Below are 18558 nucleotides of genomic sequence, written 5' to 3'. Positions count from 1 at the left end.
AATGGGGTCATCCAGCCTCTTCTAATAGCTTAGAAAGGCCAGATGGCAGCCACACCATGTAATGAAATGGGCTGGTATGGTTACAGGTTCTTACATAGAACTTTATACTTATCATTTTCATGATGGGAAATATTTTAGTTTCTGTGAGCAGGTATGTTGGGGTGGTTTATGTGTATCTTGTTATTATTCTCAATGCTTTATTTGGTAAACTCAGTAAGGTGTTTGTGGTTTCCTAATTGTTGGGGACCATGCTGTAGAAGCAGTCAAGTATGGTTCTCAAGAACTGTTTGAAGAATGTGTTAAGTTTACTTCTGGTTGATTTTCACTATCAAATCTTTGATGTGTAGGTTGAAGGTCATGTATTGAAAGTGAGGCCCATCATATTTTGGTTCTTTCCCAATAGGGATAGTTGAAGTTAAAATGGAATTAAACTTCTTGAAATGCCTTTTATGATCATGCACATCATAAGTGTTATTGTGGCAAATGACCACCAATTTTATTTGGGTTCAAGCTAAATAATTTTATGTGACTAATGTAATGCAGTGTGACTTTGTTCAACTGATGGACATCCCTGGACTGCGAGGAATCTAGGATACCTTGCAGAATACCAGACTTTGTTTTCTTACACATGTATATTGTTCCACAAAGACAACTTCATACCTAATACGCTAATACTTTACATCAACTACAAAAGACAGAGAAAGTGTATGTGTGTGTGTGTGTGTCTATCATAAATTTCTTTAAGATTTCAGAATGGTATTTGTGCCTTCACCTGCCCCACTAAAAATGTAACTCCTATCCATCCCAGTTAGCACGAGAACTAACCAATACATTGATATCTCAATGCATTTCAACCACAATTACCCTTTCTGCACTAATCTTTTAAGATGAAGCTAGCTTAAGAACTATGACTTATTGTTGCATCACAATTTTGAACTGTGTTGGCAGGATGTGATACAAATACACTTTAGCGATTTTAATTCTCTGGCCATTATAAGACTACTTATGTCAGAAATGAGTATAGTCTGGATATATTATTGAAGGTTATGTCTTCTGATGGATGCTAGCTGGCTGAGCTGGTTAGAGCATTGCTACTTGTAGCAGAGGTCTAGGTGACGACAGTTTGAACCCTGCTGCCAATGAGTTGGACCAAGAGCATGGTTCATTAAATCCCACGCTACAAAGTTCTCCGTAAGGGGCACCGTCCTCGCCTCCTGATAGGGGAGTTCACAATGATAAATCAAATCAATCATGTTTTCTGAGGGACCTGTTTGTGGTCCTACAAGCTGGATGTCAAGAAATTCACCTTGCTGCTCATTTTCAAAACCCGTCAACCCCCTTTACCACCTGTGGTTGAAACCCCAAAGAGCTGACACTCAATCTTCAGCCCAAGATCTCTCTATCAACTTCAACTGCATTTCTTCCACCTTTTCACATATGGAGAGCTCCTCCTCTCTTCCTACTACTCTCTACTTGTGACTCGGTCTCACACTAATACAACACAGAAAAGTTTAGTTTCTTTTCAGAGAGATCTATGGGAGGACCTAAAGAATGCTGCCAGCCATTGTGGGGCTGCACGTTTCCAGTCAGTAAAACTCAAGGAAACAACTATTATTATGTATTTTGGTACCATCACTTTGACCAGTTTAGCAGAATAATTGACTCTGCCTTAACCCATCCAGTAGTGCTAATGGCAAGTGTAGTCTGGGCAGTTGGGGGAGGGAGGGTGGTATATATGAACATGTAATATCAAGCACAGCCAATTTCTTTTATATTTACTACACAAATACCAGTGAGCTACATAATTTTTCCCTCATTATTTTCAACAAATAGTTGAGTGTGAAATCTGAGGTGGGTGGATGGAGTGAATGAATCATTAACAGCACATGGTCAGGCTGTTGAACAGGTGAAATTGTGTGCAAATGACACAAGAGAATGTACGAATGTACAATAGTCAATCAACTCTAATTTGAGCCCTTTGGCATGGCCTGGGAAACTCTCGTTGCTTACACATCTAGCAATGACCTATGCATGGCTATCTCACTGTTAGTCTGTATGTTATCTATATATGGAATATATATATATTTGTAATATGACTGCATAGTGTTAGGAATGACTTGGAATTTCAGGGAAAGACAACAAATCTGTAAACTTTCCATTTCACTTGGCAATGTGGCTCATGTGATGTTGCTGCCCAAAACATATATATAAAGAGAGAGGTAGCAAACCCTTCTGAGGAGTGATGGAGTGATGTGGCAGCAGCACGGTCTCACCAAGCTGATCCTGAAGGCTCAAGTTAAAATCGATAAAGTATAAGGTGACAACCTGTGCCTTGACCGGTGATACACTGGGAATGAAATGGCAGTAATGCTGGGAAAATGACAAGGTGAGGCTTAATTGGATGCTCACTGGACAAATGGGTTAGTGTTGCTAATTGTGACGGAAATTGAGGTGATGGTGATTCGAACCCTTTTGCAAGCGAGTTGGACCACGGGTATGGTTGATTAAATTCCACACTACAAAGTCCCCTGTAAGGGGGAACCATCCTAGCCTCCTGATGGGGGGATAGGAGGTTCACAACATTAAACCAAATTATCATCTTCCTCACTTGAATTGGGTGGGAAGGAGTGAAAGGGATGTATTTGATGAGAATGAAAAGGGTGAGGGTAATCCTCTCCCACGCCGAGCCACCTTGCTGTGGTTAACAACTAACTGGATGAAAAAGCTTACAAAACTATCAAAACATTGAGCCACTTGGGAAGACATCGAAAATAACTGATTCAGAAAGGGTTACCTGTGGTACAATTTTCTACACTTGGCGGGAAAGTCATGATGAACAAGAAGGTGAAATTTTTCAGTGACGATCTTGAAAATCGGTATGATGCATGACAAACTTGAAACAAATGGTACAATGAAGAGGAAATTATAGAATCTTGTATGGTCAATTATTGAAGAAACATCACAACTACGATATCTAATGGTGATCAAGGTCACAGCAGTCTGAAATGTGTTTTATGATGCTAAATTTGTACAAACTATCTAAGTCTTTATGAACCCCAAATATTGCACCAAGTACACCAGTCTCCAGTAAACATTTGTTACAACTGAATAATAATAATGATAAATTGACAAAACCATGTGTGTGCAAGTTTAAAATCTGTAATTTTTTTTTTTTTTTTTTAATTTAATTATTAGTTTATATACAAAATGTCTAGATTTTCTTGCACATAAAAAAATTGCCAAATTTTATGGACCAATTTATATAATAAAAATTTCTAGCTCAAATAATTATAAACATGATTATTCAAAAATAAAACTGGTTTGCCAACCCCCTTGTCTGACAAACATGGCTTCCTAATTGTTTTTTAAATTATTTTTCATACAATCTCTTTGATGTGATTGTTTAACAAAGGTGGGTATCAAAATCGTGGAGGGTACAAAAAAAAAGGAAAAAGAAAAATATAATTTCATAAATATTTCAACCAAGAAAACAAATAGAATATGACTTTTTCTAATCCATATATGGACAAAATATATTTGTAATCCTAATCATATCTTCAATAAAGAAAAGAAAAGGAAGGAAAAAAAAAAAAAAAAAAAAATTGCACAATATAACCTCTTGCAATTCTGAGTAAAGCAATGCACCATAATGAAATAGGTATTTTCTAAAGCTGTCTTATCAAAACTACTCCCTAAAATTCTTCTAACACCCTACCCATCCCCTACCCCTATTCCTTTGTACTTTCACTGTTTAACATTCTTTTCTTACGCCCCAATTTCAGGAAGGCCATGCCATGAGTTCTCAGATGACTATAGAGTTCCAACTCAGTCTGACAGTTTTTTTTACACACACGACACTTATTTTCAAGCATATCATCACTCTCCTCAAGTTCACCTTTTTTTCTCTTGTTTAACTCTTTTTGTGATTCTTCTTCACCTTGTTTTTCTTCCTCCGAGACAGGTATCTTGATCTTGTGGGCAAAAAACATGTGACGTGCTAAGGATGGTCTGGTAACGAAAGAAGCCTCACACTCCGTACAGACATGCCCTTCAGGACTCTTGTGCTTTTCCACGTGGTGGTCCAGTTTTTCTTTTGAATTTGTGCCATAGCCGCATAATGTGCACTTGAAAGCTTTTTTTCTTTTTTTCCTTTTCTTTTCATCCATTTCTGATTTTGCTAGCATTTCTTTCTTTACGACAATGTTTCCTCTTCTACTCACTCGCCTCCTTTGTGACTCGTTTTTAATTAATGAATTGGGTAACTTTCTGATTAGAACTTTTGGTTTATCCATGAGTTTATCGTCTTTAAAATTTGACAAAGTTTTTTTCTTCACTGTTGTTTTAGTATTACCAACTTTGTTTTTTTCTACTTTACTTGCATTATTAGCGACTTTATTTTTTTCTCCTCTACTTACATCTTCAGGTACTACTGGTTTCTTAGCTGGTTTGGTCTCTGTCTCAACCAATTTTCCTTTGGTTTGTTTCACTTTAAAGTCCTGTGGTTCTAGTGATGGTTTTGCTGGTGACAAGGATTTAGGTTTCACTTCAGGTTCTTTAGACGGTGAGGTTGCACCAGCTGCTTCTTTGCTGCCGAGGGGCTTTGTCGGGATAAACTGGGAGGTTGGCATTGTTCCCTGACCCCTGGTACGGATCATTGCTTTTTCGTCTACCTCATCACGGGACAGCCCATGCACAGTTCGGAAATGGTTCATGAGTGTTTCTTTCTTCACGTGGTCATATGCTCTACAGATCCAACATATATATCGCCTTTTTGCGTATGGACAAATTTTGTGAACAATGTCTGTATGCCTCTGAATCTGATATGTAAAGTTATAGTGCATGTCACAGTCAGCACAGTGGAGGTTCCCAAAACCATGTTCTTCCTTGACATGTGTAAGAGCTGTAGTAGGATCACTCATCTTGAAGCCACACATGGAGCAGCTGCTTGGGTATGACAGAGTATTTGTATGTTCCTCAAGATGGTGGAGAAGGGCCATACTTGATGGTAGGTTACGTCCATCGCAGAGGCTGCACACAAGAAGCCCCTCTTCTAAGTGTGCTACCATATGTTTTCCAAACACTTCTGGTGTAAGAGCTTTCGTGCACACCTGACACTGACGACCTGAGTTCTGTGAAAGGGTTACTGTTGAACCTGCTGTACATCGTGTCAGGTGAACACTCAACCCTCGTTCCCCATGAAATCTACGGCCACATTTTTCACACTCAAATTCTGTTGTGTCAAATGGAAGATGGTGGGGGTCATGTTCTTCACTAATGTGACTAAGAGTGGTAGGTACATCTGGCATTGATGTTCCACAGAAAGCACAAGTGGCTGGGTATGTGAGTTGTTCATGAACATGCAGTTCAAAATGCTGTTCTAAGTCCTTGACTGAACTGAACTGTGTGCCATTACAATAGATACAAAGAACAATACCCTCCTGGATGTGCTCCAAACAGTGCCTTGCAAAGGTTTCGCCACTAGCCCGGGAACTGCAGACTTCACATTCCCTTTCTGTCCCCTCACCCTCACAAAGACGTTTATGTCTTCGGAAATCCTTACTGCAAGTATATTTGTAACCACATCTGTAGCAAACATTTGGTCGGAGTTTCTCCAAGTAGTCTACGTCTTTTTTTGGAGGGACATCCTTTTCGAAAGGTACTTTGGAGTCGCTCTCGTGCAAATCATTCTGCACCTGCATTGTAACTTTGTTGGCCTTTTCGTTTTTGGCAGCTTTAGTTTGCTCAGAATATAAGGTCTTATCAATCAGACTACTTACGGTAGGAACGTCTTTTTTTTTTGACTCCGTTAACTCTTCTGAGCTTAGGACTACTGGAAGGGTAACAAATGCATGACGAGGTTCTTGGCCATTGAAATACTGATGCTGATGTCCCAACACCTCATGGTGCAATGTACACGTTTTGGTGCGATAATGATTGTCCCGTCTGTGTTCACGATCATGATGAGCCCGCAGCTCATCTTTGGAAATGAAAGCATTGGTACAAAACTTAGACTTGTATATAAAATAAATTCTTTTTATTGTAGTAGGGTGAGCATCATTCAGGTGCTCCTTGATCTTCTCTTGGGTCTCCTTCTCCTCCTTGGGATGAAGCTGAACACTGTGATCACATAAGGGGCAACCTAAAAGACATCTGAAAGTAGCGAGAACTTGCTGGCCAGGAGATGTACATTTGTGGAACACCAAGGATTCAAAGGTGCTCTGACACACTACGCATTCATATGTCTTAACACAATGTTCTTTTATCCAGTGAGCCAGGAAGTCATCAACCATTTGAAAAAAACAAACATTACATTGAGAACATAGAATACCTGACCGTCTGTACTGATGGCCACAAGTGTTCAAATGGTGGACAAATTCCCTGGGAGTGTCGCAACGCTCTCCACACTCAGGACACACTGATATATTCGAAACATTTGCTGGTTGATGGGTGAGAATATGAGCTTTGGCGGCACACACGCTGGGTAAAACCAATTGACATTTGACACATTCAACGCGATGGTCAGACCAAGGTTGGTCTGTTCTCATGTGGGTCATCAACTCTCGTTGGGTGTAGAACATACGCTCACATAAGTAACAGCGGACACTTCTCTCTGGCATCAACCTGTGGGTGAAAATGTTCACTTGTGAATGGGATTGGCTTGTAAAGGATCCCCCCCCAGCTTGGCACATGCAAAAATGGCAAAGAATAATTTGGTTCTCCCTTCAGTATGCTGGCAACCCATTAGTTTAAAAAAGTTAGCTGTGTACACCAGTTACACCAGTACACCATGTGGAGGGAGTGAACTTGAGGGGACGTCCTAGGATGAGATGGATGGATGGGGTGAAGGGGGCCTTGGGGAAGAGTGGAATGTTTGTTGAGGAAGGACAGAAGACAGGGGTGAATGGAGAATGGTTGTATATGGATGATTGTTGTGATGCATGAGGTGGAATGGACGGGGGGATGGGGGGTGAGGGAGTATGTGAGCAAAATTTGACGCAGCCCGAAGGGATTTCTCCCCGTCTACTCCTTTTATGCATGGGGGGACGGAGAGGGGGGTCTCCAATTTAATGAAGTGGCCTTGCTGTGGATATGCTGTGACTTGCGACACTGCCTCTGACCCAGGGCAGTGGACAAGGTGCAGGAATGACCCGTCATCCAGGAGGTGCTAAGATGGAAGGAAGGTTGGAGGGGAGTGGAGTGTATTTAGGGATGGAATGGGTGGGAATGATTTTATGCCTTTTTCTTTTTGGCTACCTCCCTTATAAGGGGGGAAAAGCCTTGGTATATGTATGTATGTATGTGTACACCAAAGTAAAGGTGGAGAGGGGAGGTCACCAATTAAAGTGAAGTGGCCTTGCTGTGGATGTGCTGTGTCTTGCTGCATTGCTTCTGACCTAGGCAGGAGACAAGGATGACCCTTCATCCAGAAGGAGCTAAAATGAGAGGGAAAAAAGTTTAGTGGGTGCATGCCTTTGATATGGCTACCTCCCTTGCTAGGGGGAAAAAGCCCATAGTATATAGATAGATATTGTACACCAGAATAGAATATATGGAGGGAGGGCAATATAACAAGTTTTATCTATATACCAAAAGGCTTCTTCCCTTTTACAAGGGAGGTAGTCAGCCAAGCCATGCACCCACCCTTCACCCATCCAGTAATATGGTTAATCAAAAGTCTTATATTTCACCAACATGGTGACTCACAAACCTCAAGTGGAACTAGTGTCTAGCATCAACCAGAATAAAGCCTGTACATCTATCTATATAACAAGGGCCTTTTCCCCTTATAAGGGTGGTAGCCAAATCAAAATGCATATACCCACTCCCACCCTTTCCTCCTTCTCATCTTGGCTCCTCATGGAGGAAGGATTATCCCGGTCTCCTGCTCACTGCCCTGGGTCAGAAGCAATGCAGCAAGACACAGTACCTGTATATAAGTACAGGTAAACGTCGACTTACGATGGCCGCGACTTACGATTGTTCGACTTTACGATGACGACGACGACGATGACGATATGATAATTTAACCCCTTCCATACGGTGCCGCACACGTAGGCGTCATGAGGAGCAAGTGGATTCGCGACGCTGCCATATCGGCGTCTTGATTATATTTATTGTAGTCGCCCCTGTGTTTTTACATTCTCTCAAATGTGCCCTAAATCCCATTCTCTGTGGTTTTCAAAATTCGCGGGTGAAAGAGAGAACGATCGATATAAGCGGTGACTATATTTTATGATGCGAGTATTATTACGTCACGTCGTACGGCTGGCATTGGCTGCTGCCCGCGAGATTTAAGTGCCGTACTGAAAATACATATTATAGTGTTTGAATATGGTAAAAAGGATAAAAATAATTAAATAAACTACTGTACATGTTTAATAGGCTATATTCAGTATCTCTGGTGGTTAATATACAGGTAGGCTAGGTACAGTGACCACGGAACAGAGTGGGGATCGACTTACGATGAGATCGTCTTACGATGGCTCTATCGAAACCTAATGCCATCGTAAGTCGACGTTTACCTGTATACCAAAACCTGTACATAAGTATACCAAAAGGTCTTTTCCACACCATGTAGCCTCAAGTTTCAGTGAATGGAAACTTTCAGTCCTACATTAGCTAACAGTGGTCCTTGGGCCCTATCATAGGAAAAACTTTGGACTATTGTCTGTGTTGTGTTGGTGTGGACCTGTTTCTTTGTCACTTGCTAGCAGAAGTAGATGGAGGACAGTCACCAGTTGTTAGCCAATATGAAAAGAAATGGTGGTGGTGTACTAAGATGATAGAGATCTTGGCCCTATTCCAGACACTGCTGATGGCAAAATGGCATCACTGTTGTGGAGAAAATTACCCTGTCCATGAAGGGGATGAATGAGGATGAGATGGATGGATGGGGTAAAAAGGGTTTTGAACAAGAGGGGAATGTCTGTTGAGCAAGGAAGGGAGATGGCAGGGGATAGGGGTGAGTGGAGGATGGTTGTGTGTGGATGGTATTTTGATGCAAGCTGAAGGGATTTCTCCCCACCTCTATTTTCCACAATAAGGGGATGGGGAGGGGGTTGCCCTTGCAGTGGATGTGATGTGTTTTGCTGCATTGCCTCTGACCCAGGGCAATGGGCAGGAGACAGGGATGACCTTTCATCTATGAGGAGCTAAGATGAGAGGGTAACAAGGATGGTGGATGGTGGTGGAATGGGAGAGAGTAGGTAAGTGCCTTGACTTGGTTACCTCCCTTATATGGGGGAAGATGTCTTTGGCATATAGATAGATAGAATGAAGGCAAAGATAGGTATCTGCTAGTGGTATTCCTGTAAAATATATATTTCTGTCTAAGAGGGGGTGTGCTACAAGACTGGGGAGTGCAGGTATAGTTCCACTTTAACTTCTTCAATATGAGTCAAATTTTTGCATGCAGCATCGGATGTCTAATGTACGATGCATCATATAACTTGTGTTATAAAATATAAAGCCACTGCTGTATTACTCATTCTCTTTTGCTCTAAGTAATAATAAACACAGAAAATGCGATCAAACCAATTTACAGAATCTGGGGGTCACTCAGCTACAACTACAAAATAAATATGATCAAGACACCGATCCCAGCATCTTGTATACCCACTCATGCCTCATGACGTCTATATAAGCGTCATTGTATCAAAGAAGTTAAAGGGGACAAATGTGAAAGTAGCAGTTTTAGAGGAATGAGTTTGTTGAGTATAGTTGATAAGACATAGGGGAGGGTGTTAACTGAGAGGGTTAGGAAAGGAACAGGGAACTGTGTGGGTTTAGGAAAGGTAGAGGGTGCATGGATCAAATGTTTTTGGTGAGGCAGATATGCTCAAGGTAAGGATTTTTTTTTTTGGAGGGAGGGGGCTTTATAGATTTAAGAAGGCTTATGACAGGGTAGATTGGAGGGGATTGTGGGAGGTATTGCAGATATAAAGGACTATGGTAAAGATGTTAAAGTATCAAAAACATACACATATGTCAACTTGTCTCCTACTTATAATATATTACCTTTTGTCTTTCACAGCCTGTTTCTCTTGAGCTTCATACACCATATTTTCCAAAGGCGGTTGCCAGAAGTCCTTGGTTTTATGTAACGGTCTCAGGGCAGGGGGTTTATCATTAACTGGTTTCATGCGGTGACTCTTGTGGCTTCTGCTTACCTGCTGTAAAGATAACAGAAGCAAAGTGAAAGAAGGAAATACATACTTCTTACTTTAATTCTAATTTTTCTTTTCTCTGTCAACATTAGACCACTTTAGTAGCAGAAGTAGGCTGACAATTGGGACATTCAATGCATTACCTTTTCTAAACTCTACTTCCTCTTATTTCCTCTCCATATCAAAATAAATCAAAACAATAAATAAATCAAGATTTCCCTGTGACATACTTCACTGGCAACATGGTTAACCATTAGAAGAGAACCAAGAACTACACTAGTACTACTATATTCAGGTCACCAGTACAATACTAATACAGAATAGGCCTAGTCATATATATGAACTGTTCAAAATGCAACACAGAATGTACTGAACACATCCTTCAAAGCCCCACACTAGCCTTATCCAGAGAATAACACATCATTCATTCCTCGAGACTTATACACTACTGCAATAGCTGTTACTACATACATACATACATACATATACCAAGGCTTTTTCCCCCTTCCAAGGGAGGTAGCCAAAAAGGGAAAGGCATAAAAACACTCCCACCCATTTCATCCCTAAATACACTCCACACCCCTCCCACCCTCCCTCTCATCTGAGCACCTCTCATCTCTGTTACTGGGAGCCAAAATTCTCCTGCAGGAGATCTAGGGCAATGTACAGAACAATGTATAGCAACTTACTCTAATTCTCTGGGGAACAGGTACAACAATGGGCTGTAGAAGTCGAGACAACTGAAGTGGCAGGGACCGAACATCAATACATTCGTCATCTACTCCTTCTCCTCTTGCTTGGTGATCTCTCAAATGATCTGTTAACAACAAAAAAATCCTCAATCACATTCCTCAGGCCTATGAAATAAATATTTATTGGTTGTTTTCATAAAGACTAAATGATATAAAGCATACACATTAGAGTGTAATAATTAAAAATACATGCATACTAATGTAAATGAAATAATAACTGTTGCTTTGAATTCCAATGACTGGAAATCCTTAGTCCCATTGATGTCAACAATTAATGTTAGGCCTTCCTATAGACTTCTCTAAGAGGAAATTTGAGTACTATGTTGTAATAATATGTTTACTACATCTGAACTTCCAATCTAAATCCCTCTATTTCAGAGAAATCAGAAAAACGTCAATGTTTTGATGATCTTACTGGGTCCTATATTGAGTACCTGCTTGTGGTGGTGCTGCAAGATGGATGTAAGAGAAAAACATCTCCCTGCTGTGCTTTTTCAAAATTCATCAAACCTGGAGATGGGACTCAGACTCTAAAGTGGATTTAAGATCTTTCTCTATAAGCTTCAACTGTATTTCTTCTAGACTGTCACATACAGTAAGCTGACAACCAACTACTTTTCCCATCGTCCTACTACTTTCAGCCAGTGACTCGTCTCACACTAATACAACACAGATGACAGTCTAAAGTTTCTTCACAGAGAGATCTAAGGGAGGGTCTGAGGACTGTTGTCAGGCACTGTGGGGCTGTAGGTTTCCCGTTAGTGGAACTCACGGCAACAATAACAATAATAATAATAATATATGCTGATGATAAGGAAGGTCATTCTACCAGCACACCACTCACAAACATCACACAAGAGCTGAAAGGATTCAATAAATAAAGCTCCAGCAGAAAGAACAATTATCTATCTATATACCAAGGGCTTTTTCCCCCTTACAAGGGAGGTAGCCAAGTCAAAGGGCAAGTACCCACTCCCACCCATCCCAGTCCCATCCACCACTCTTTCCTTCCTCTCATCTTAGCTCCTCATGGATGACAGGTCATTCCTGCATCATGCCCACTGCAGCAAGACGCAGCAAGGCTGCTTCACTTAATCAGTGACCTCATCTCTCTGTCTCCTCATACAGAAAAAAGAGAAGACAGGGAGAAATCCCTTTGGGCTGCTTCAAAATGTCATTTATACATAGCCACTCCCTAGCACCCCTTCCTTGCATCACAGTATCATCTATACATAGCCATTCTCCACTCACCCCTATCTCCTGCCTTCTCCCTTCCTTGATTAACCCCCCTCTCACCCAATCCATCCATCTCATTCTCATGTGTCCGAACCATCCCAATACTCTCTCATCAGCCCTATCTGTCATCTTTAACACCCCAGCTCTCCTCCTCACTTCTCATTCTATCCAACATTGTAACCCCTACCATACTTCTCAGACATTTCATCTCAAATACATTTAACCTCTTCACTCCGGGGCACTATTGCTGCCAGATGTGTGATGTTGCTTCATAATAATCGCATTATAAAAAATAAAGTCAGTGATTAATCGTTCGTTCTCTTTCACCCGTGAATTTTGATAACCATAGAAAATATGATGAAGCCAGTTTAGAGAGAATGGAGGTTACGTAGGTACGACTACAATAAATATAGTCAAGATGCCGATGTCGGCATCATCGCGTACCCACTTGCTCCTCATGACGCCTACGTAGGCATCACCGTATGGAAGTGGTTAAACTTCCTCCTCTGACCCTGCTACAAGCACAGTGTCATCAGCAATCAACAACTGGCTTACCTCCCACTTTTTTCTATTTTCTTTAACCATCTCTAGTTCCCTGTCCTTTACCTTTACCTCCCACACCACCCTATTCATGTACACATTGAACAACCATGGCAACATGACACTTCCCTGTCAGTCTCACCTTTACCTCAAACCACTCACTCTCTTGATTTCCATTTCTAACACAGACTCTACTACTCTTGTAATAAACTGCCCTAACAGCTTTCCCCCAACCCCATATATCTGCAAAATGTCCCAGTGTCTTCCTCTCTACCATGTCATAAGCCTTTTCCAAATCCATAAAAGCACCCTCCCCCCAAAAATAAAATCCTTACCTTTTGCTAAAGGTTTCTCATATTTTTGCTTACCACAAAAATCTGATCCACGCAAGCCCTATCTTTCCTAAATCCTCACTGTTCCTCACCAATTACTCCTTCTGTTCCTTTCTTACATACATACATACATATACCAAGGCTTTTTCCCCCTTACAAGGGAGGTAGCCAAAAAGGGAAAGGCCTAAAAACACTCCCACCCATTTCATCCCTACATACACTCCACACCCCTCCCACCCTCCCTCTCATCTGAGCACCTCCTGGATGACGGGTCATCCCTGCACCCTGCCCACCGCCCTCTTAATTAAAACCCTCACATATGCCTTCCCAACTACACTCAACAAACTGATCCCTCTGAAACTACTACACTCACATGTCCCCCTTTCCCTTGTAAAGCAGAATTATACAGGCACTCCTCCACTCCTGTGGCACTATCTTCCCTTTGACACACATAACCTCACTATCCAGTCCACTATTACTGTACCTCCCTTCTAAGGCACTCTGTTTGACACCCATCTAACCCAGGTACCTTAGCTACTCTCATCATTTTCAAGAATACTTGCATATAATCTTTTCTTATTTCTCCTCCAATTTCCTCTCCCATAACTGTCATTTTCTTAGTGCCTTCCACTGCTACCACCAATCCCTCGCTATCCTCCACATTCAACAGCTCTCAAAAAATCTCTGCCTATCTTCCCCTCACTGCCTACTCTTCTGTTAACATCTGTCTATTTGCACCTTTTACCTTTTCTTCTCTACTTGACTCACCTCCCCTTCCTCTCTTCCTTCCAAACCATATTTTTATTACTTTAAAAAATTTGTCATACTCCTCCCTCATTTTATATCTGTCCTCCTTTATCTTTTGTTTTACTCTTCTTTTTTCTTTGTACTTCTTATGTTTCTCTCATACTACTTTGCAACCAATCCCTGAATGCTTGATTCTCCTCTTCAACTACCTTTTTCACTTCATCATCCCACCACTCACTACCCTTCCTTCTATTCCCTTCCATCCTCCTTGTTCCACATACCATCTTCATACAACTTGTCACTCACTTCTTGAAACCCCTCCATTCCTCCTCCACTCCTACCTCTACTCTATCATTTACCATCTCCCACACTTCCTTCAGCTTCTCCAGAACTCTTCCTACTCCTTTCCTGGATACCACTACATAGTCCATTAATGCCTTATCAACCTCTCCCATGTGTACTTATGCTTGACTGTTTTCCTATACACTATGTAAATCATTAATTCTCTTTCTAAACACGTCTTCATTATTAACTCTCCACAATGAACAAAGAAAGAACAGTTATGGTAACCATATGTATAAGTGTTTTTGACAAGGTCCAGACACATATTATTCAAAAAGATCACCGAGACAGATATTCATAACAATGGTGTCAAGTCAATTTGTACCCTGATAAACTCGTACCTGGTCAACTCATGACCTATCCAAGTCAACTCGTACCCAACCACAAGTCAGTACAGGACTCTTCAGGTGCAATTGTTCAGTGTATGGAATGACTACACTGATGATATGATGTGGTTTAACATTACACACTCCCCCCTATTGGGAGGCTAGGACAGTGCCCCTCACAGAAGGCTTTGTCTTATACTAGTGCCAAAAAACCAGTTAAACAACTCTCCAGACTTTATGCTGACTTGGACTGAGTTTTGTTTGCAGGGAAAGTCAAAGTCCTTTCAGAACCAGGTTAATGGAAAATGAATAACAGGAGCTCTATAACATAACCATGTGCATTTTATTAAATAAACCTGGTCTACAAATTGTGAGATAAATGAGATATATAATACGAGATATTATACAACAGGTTCATTCAAACATTTGTACTGTATTTCAAACATAAAATGGCGAGGTAAACAAGTGATGTTACATGATATCTCCACTCTGACTTGGTTACACTGCACCATAGAATCTGGAGATTTTTTTTTTTTTGGCAACTAGTTGTCATTTCATACACTGAACAATCATGTCTGAAGAATCCTGTACTGACTTGTGGTTGGGTACAACTTGACTCGTATAGGTTACTAGTTGACCTTGGTATGAGTTGATCAGAATATGAGTTGACTTGAAATCATAACAGTAACATGAAGTGATTAACCAACTTCATAGCAGGGAGACAGAAGAGAGTAATCTAAAACAACCAAATCTTAGGAACAAAAATGCTACAATGGAGTCCCTCAGGGTGTAATACTTTCACCATTACTCTTCAATCTCTTTATGAGTGATCTCCAACACCAAAAACAGACCTAAACACCAATGCTCTCTCATGTAAAGATACATATACCAAGGGCTTTTTCCCCCTCACAAGGGAGGTAGCCAATATCTAAAGTATAAATCCACTCCCACCTATTTCATCCCCACATAATCCACTCCTATTCACCAACCCTCCCATATAAAGATACATCATATGCCAAAGACTCTTTCCCCTTTACATGAGAGGTAACCAAAAAACAAAGGCATAAAATCCACTCCCACCCATTCCATCCCCACATACTCCACTCTCATCCAGCCCCCTCCCTCCCTCTTATCTTGGCTCCTCATGGATGATGGGTCATCCCTGCATCTTGCCCACTGCCCTGGGTCAGAAGCAGTGTTGCATGACACAGTGCATCCACAGCAAGGCTGCTTCATTAAATTGGCAATGCCCCTCTCTGTCCCCTCATGCAGAAATGGAGAAGACAATGAAAAATCCCTTCGGGCTGCATCAATTTATTTTTCACACATACTCCCTCACCCCCATCCCCCACCTACTCCCCCCATGTATCACAGCATCATCCATACACAACCATTCTCCATTCACCTCTATCTTCTGTCCTCTCCCGTCCTTCCTCAACAGACATTCCCCTCTTTCCCAATGCCTCTTTTACACCATCCATACATCTCATCCTTGGTCATCCCCACATGTTCACTCCTTTCACCTCTGCCTTCCACACCTCTTTTACTACTCTTTCTTCACTCATTCTTTCCATGGGTCCAGACCTGACAATAACAACCCAGCATGGAAAATACAAAATAGCAGTAAAGAACACCTAAGCCAACATGAACAAACCAGAACAATGGCTCAAAAATAATAGAATGGAAGCTTTACACCCCCCCCAAAGATGTGACATTGCTCACCAGATGATAATATATATATATATATATATATATATATATACAGGTACTCCTCATTTAACGACGACAATTGGGACCAGCGCGCCGTCGTTAACCGAATTGGTCGTTAAGCGAAAGTGTATACATATACGTACATGTACTGTATGTACAATGTCCAGTAATACATGTATCTTTATTTTCGTGTATTTTCCCTCTTTTATACAGTACATTAAAGCTTTATTTAATGTTTATTTACGGTGGTTAGGTTCCTGAAATTACCGTATATGACCAAATCCGTGTATGCTGACATTCCATATTGAATACCGGGGCATTTTTTTAGTTTCGACCATGGGCGCAATATAGCAATAGAAAATTAATTATTAATTTTGTAAATTAAAATGTATCAATGTAATATGCAAGTTTGTGGGCGGAAATGAAAGTAAAAAATACCATGCTACAAGAAAATATGCTAATGAACGAAGTCGGTAGCATAGGATTGGGACGCCATCTTGTCATCTGCCAACGTCTCTCACGACGACGACAACGAGGACGAGCCGGATGACATTTAATTTGCAGGTAATGATTTATCAAACACAGGTCAGGTTAGTTTAGTTTAGGTTAGACGAATTCATCATCCTTTTATTTCTTCGACATCGGCATCTATCATAACAAACATGGTGTACCATTTGTCCGACATGACTTCGTTACTTACGAAATTTGTTTTAGCACCTTTTTTTTTTTATTTCCGCTCATAAAATTGCATATTACTTTGATACATTATAATTTACAAAATTAATAATTAATTTTCTATTGCTATATTGCGCCCATGGTCGAAACTAAAAATTTACCACTACCGGTATATACTGTACCCCAGGTAGTTTTTGCAGCTTGCAGGATGGTAATGTAGACCTAAGCTTCAGAACACTTTACCTCACAGCTAATATCCACCGTACAAGTTCAATTATAACATCATACAAATTTGCCTCAGCCAACTTAATTATCGCGCACAACGTCGTAACTTTGAGAGATTTACGTTAAACGTCTGTCATAAAGCCAGTCGTAACTCCGCGCCGTCGCTAACCGAGTAGGTCATTAAACGAGGAGTACCTGTATATATAAAAATCCTTCCACTGGTAAACATACATACATATACTAAGGGCTCTTTTTCCCTTACAAGGGAGGTTGCCAAAGTCAAAGGCATAAATCCACTCCCACACATTTCATCCCCATATACTCCACACCCATTTACCATCCTTCCCTCACTCTTTTCTGGGGTCCTCCAGGATGATGGGTCATCCCTGCATCTTTCCCACTACTATGGGTCAAGAGCAATGCAGCAAGACACAGCACACCCACAGCAAGGCCGTTTCATTTAATCGGTGGCCCCCCCCGTCCCCTCATGAAGAAAAGGAGAAGACATGGAGAAATCCCTTCGGGCTGCATGAAAATATCATTCACACCTAATGATTCCCTAACTACCCCCCATTCCCCACCCACTCCCTTCCATGCATCACAGCACCATCCACTAGAATATGCTATATCATTGTGGGCACCAAGCACAAAGAAGAACACAAAGAAGTTAGAAGGAGTCCAGAGAGCGGCGACCAGGATGGCACCTGCACTATCAAACTTGACATATGAACAAAGATTGGAGAAATTACAACTGATAACACTAGAGCAGAGAGGGGAGAGAGGCGATTTGTTGACCATCTTTAAAATTATGAAAGGAATGGAAGTTCTTGATAGAGATGACCTGTTAAAATGGGACAAAAGAGAAACAAGAGGACACACAAAGAAACTAAAGAGGGACAGTTGCAGAGGAGACCTGAAGGGGAACAGTTCCCCATACAGGGTAATTGACGTCTGGAACAAACTGAACAGTGAAACAGTTAATGCCAGAAATATACACAAATTCAAAAGCAAACTAGATGTAGAGAGATACAAAAACGGGTCAACACGAGCATAGCTCCAGTCCTGTAAAATACAACTAGGTAAATACAACCATTCTCCACTCACCCTTATCCTGTCTCCTCCCTTCCTCAACAAACATCCCCCTTTCCCAATACCCCTTTTACCCCATCCATTCATCTTATCCTAGGTTGCCCCCTCTTGTTCACTCCCTCCACATCTGCCCTTCACATCTCTTTTAATGATCTTTCTTCACTCATTCTTTCCATGTGTCCAAACCATCCCAATACTCCTTCATCAACCCTATCTCCCAACTCCCTTTCCACCCCCATCCCCACCTCCTCATTTCTCACTCTATCCAGCCTAGTAATCCCTATCATACTTCTCAGGCATTTCATATCAAACACATTTAAACTCTTCTTCTCTTATGTTCCATATTTCTGCCCCATACAGTGCTGTCAGCACAATCATCTCTTCATACAATCTCCTCTTAGCATCCATTCCCAAATGT

At 41.1% G+C, this 18558-nt stretch overlaps 1 protein-coding gene across 3 annotated transcripts in view; it reads right to left on the bottom strand.

The window, feature by feature from the left end:
• Positions 1–6: 6 nt before the first annotated feature.
• The window catches only part of LOC143036594 (uncharacterized), a 40084-nt gene continuing 21532 nt past the window's right edge, over positions 7–18558 (bottom strand). For all 3 annotated transcript variants that reach the window (XM_076204157.1, XM_076204156.1, XM_076204158.1), the window contains 3 exons: positions 10856–10983; positions 10018–10172; positions 7–6621 (listed from right to left, as the gene is read on the bottom strand). In XM_076204157.1, coding sequence (XP_076060272.1) covers positions 3729–6621; positions 10018–10172; positions 10856–10983 — 3176 coding nt within the window. In that variant the 3' untranslated portion in view covers positions 7–3728. The remainder of the gene's footprint in view (positions 6622–10017; positions 10173–10855; positions 10984–18558) is intronic.

Source organism: Oratosquilla oratoria, chromosome 20 (assembly GCF_046742065.1).
Source record: "Oratosquilla oratoria isolate Oo_2021 chromosome 20, ASM4674206v1, whole genome shotgun sequence".
Lineage (NCBI taxonomy): Eukaryota > Metazoa > Arthropoda > Malacostraca > Stomatopoda > Squillidae > Oratosquilla > Oratosquilla oratoria.
Note: the sequence above shows the minus strand (reverse complement) of the source record. Positions and strands in the feature narration are given on the sequence as shown.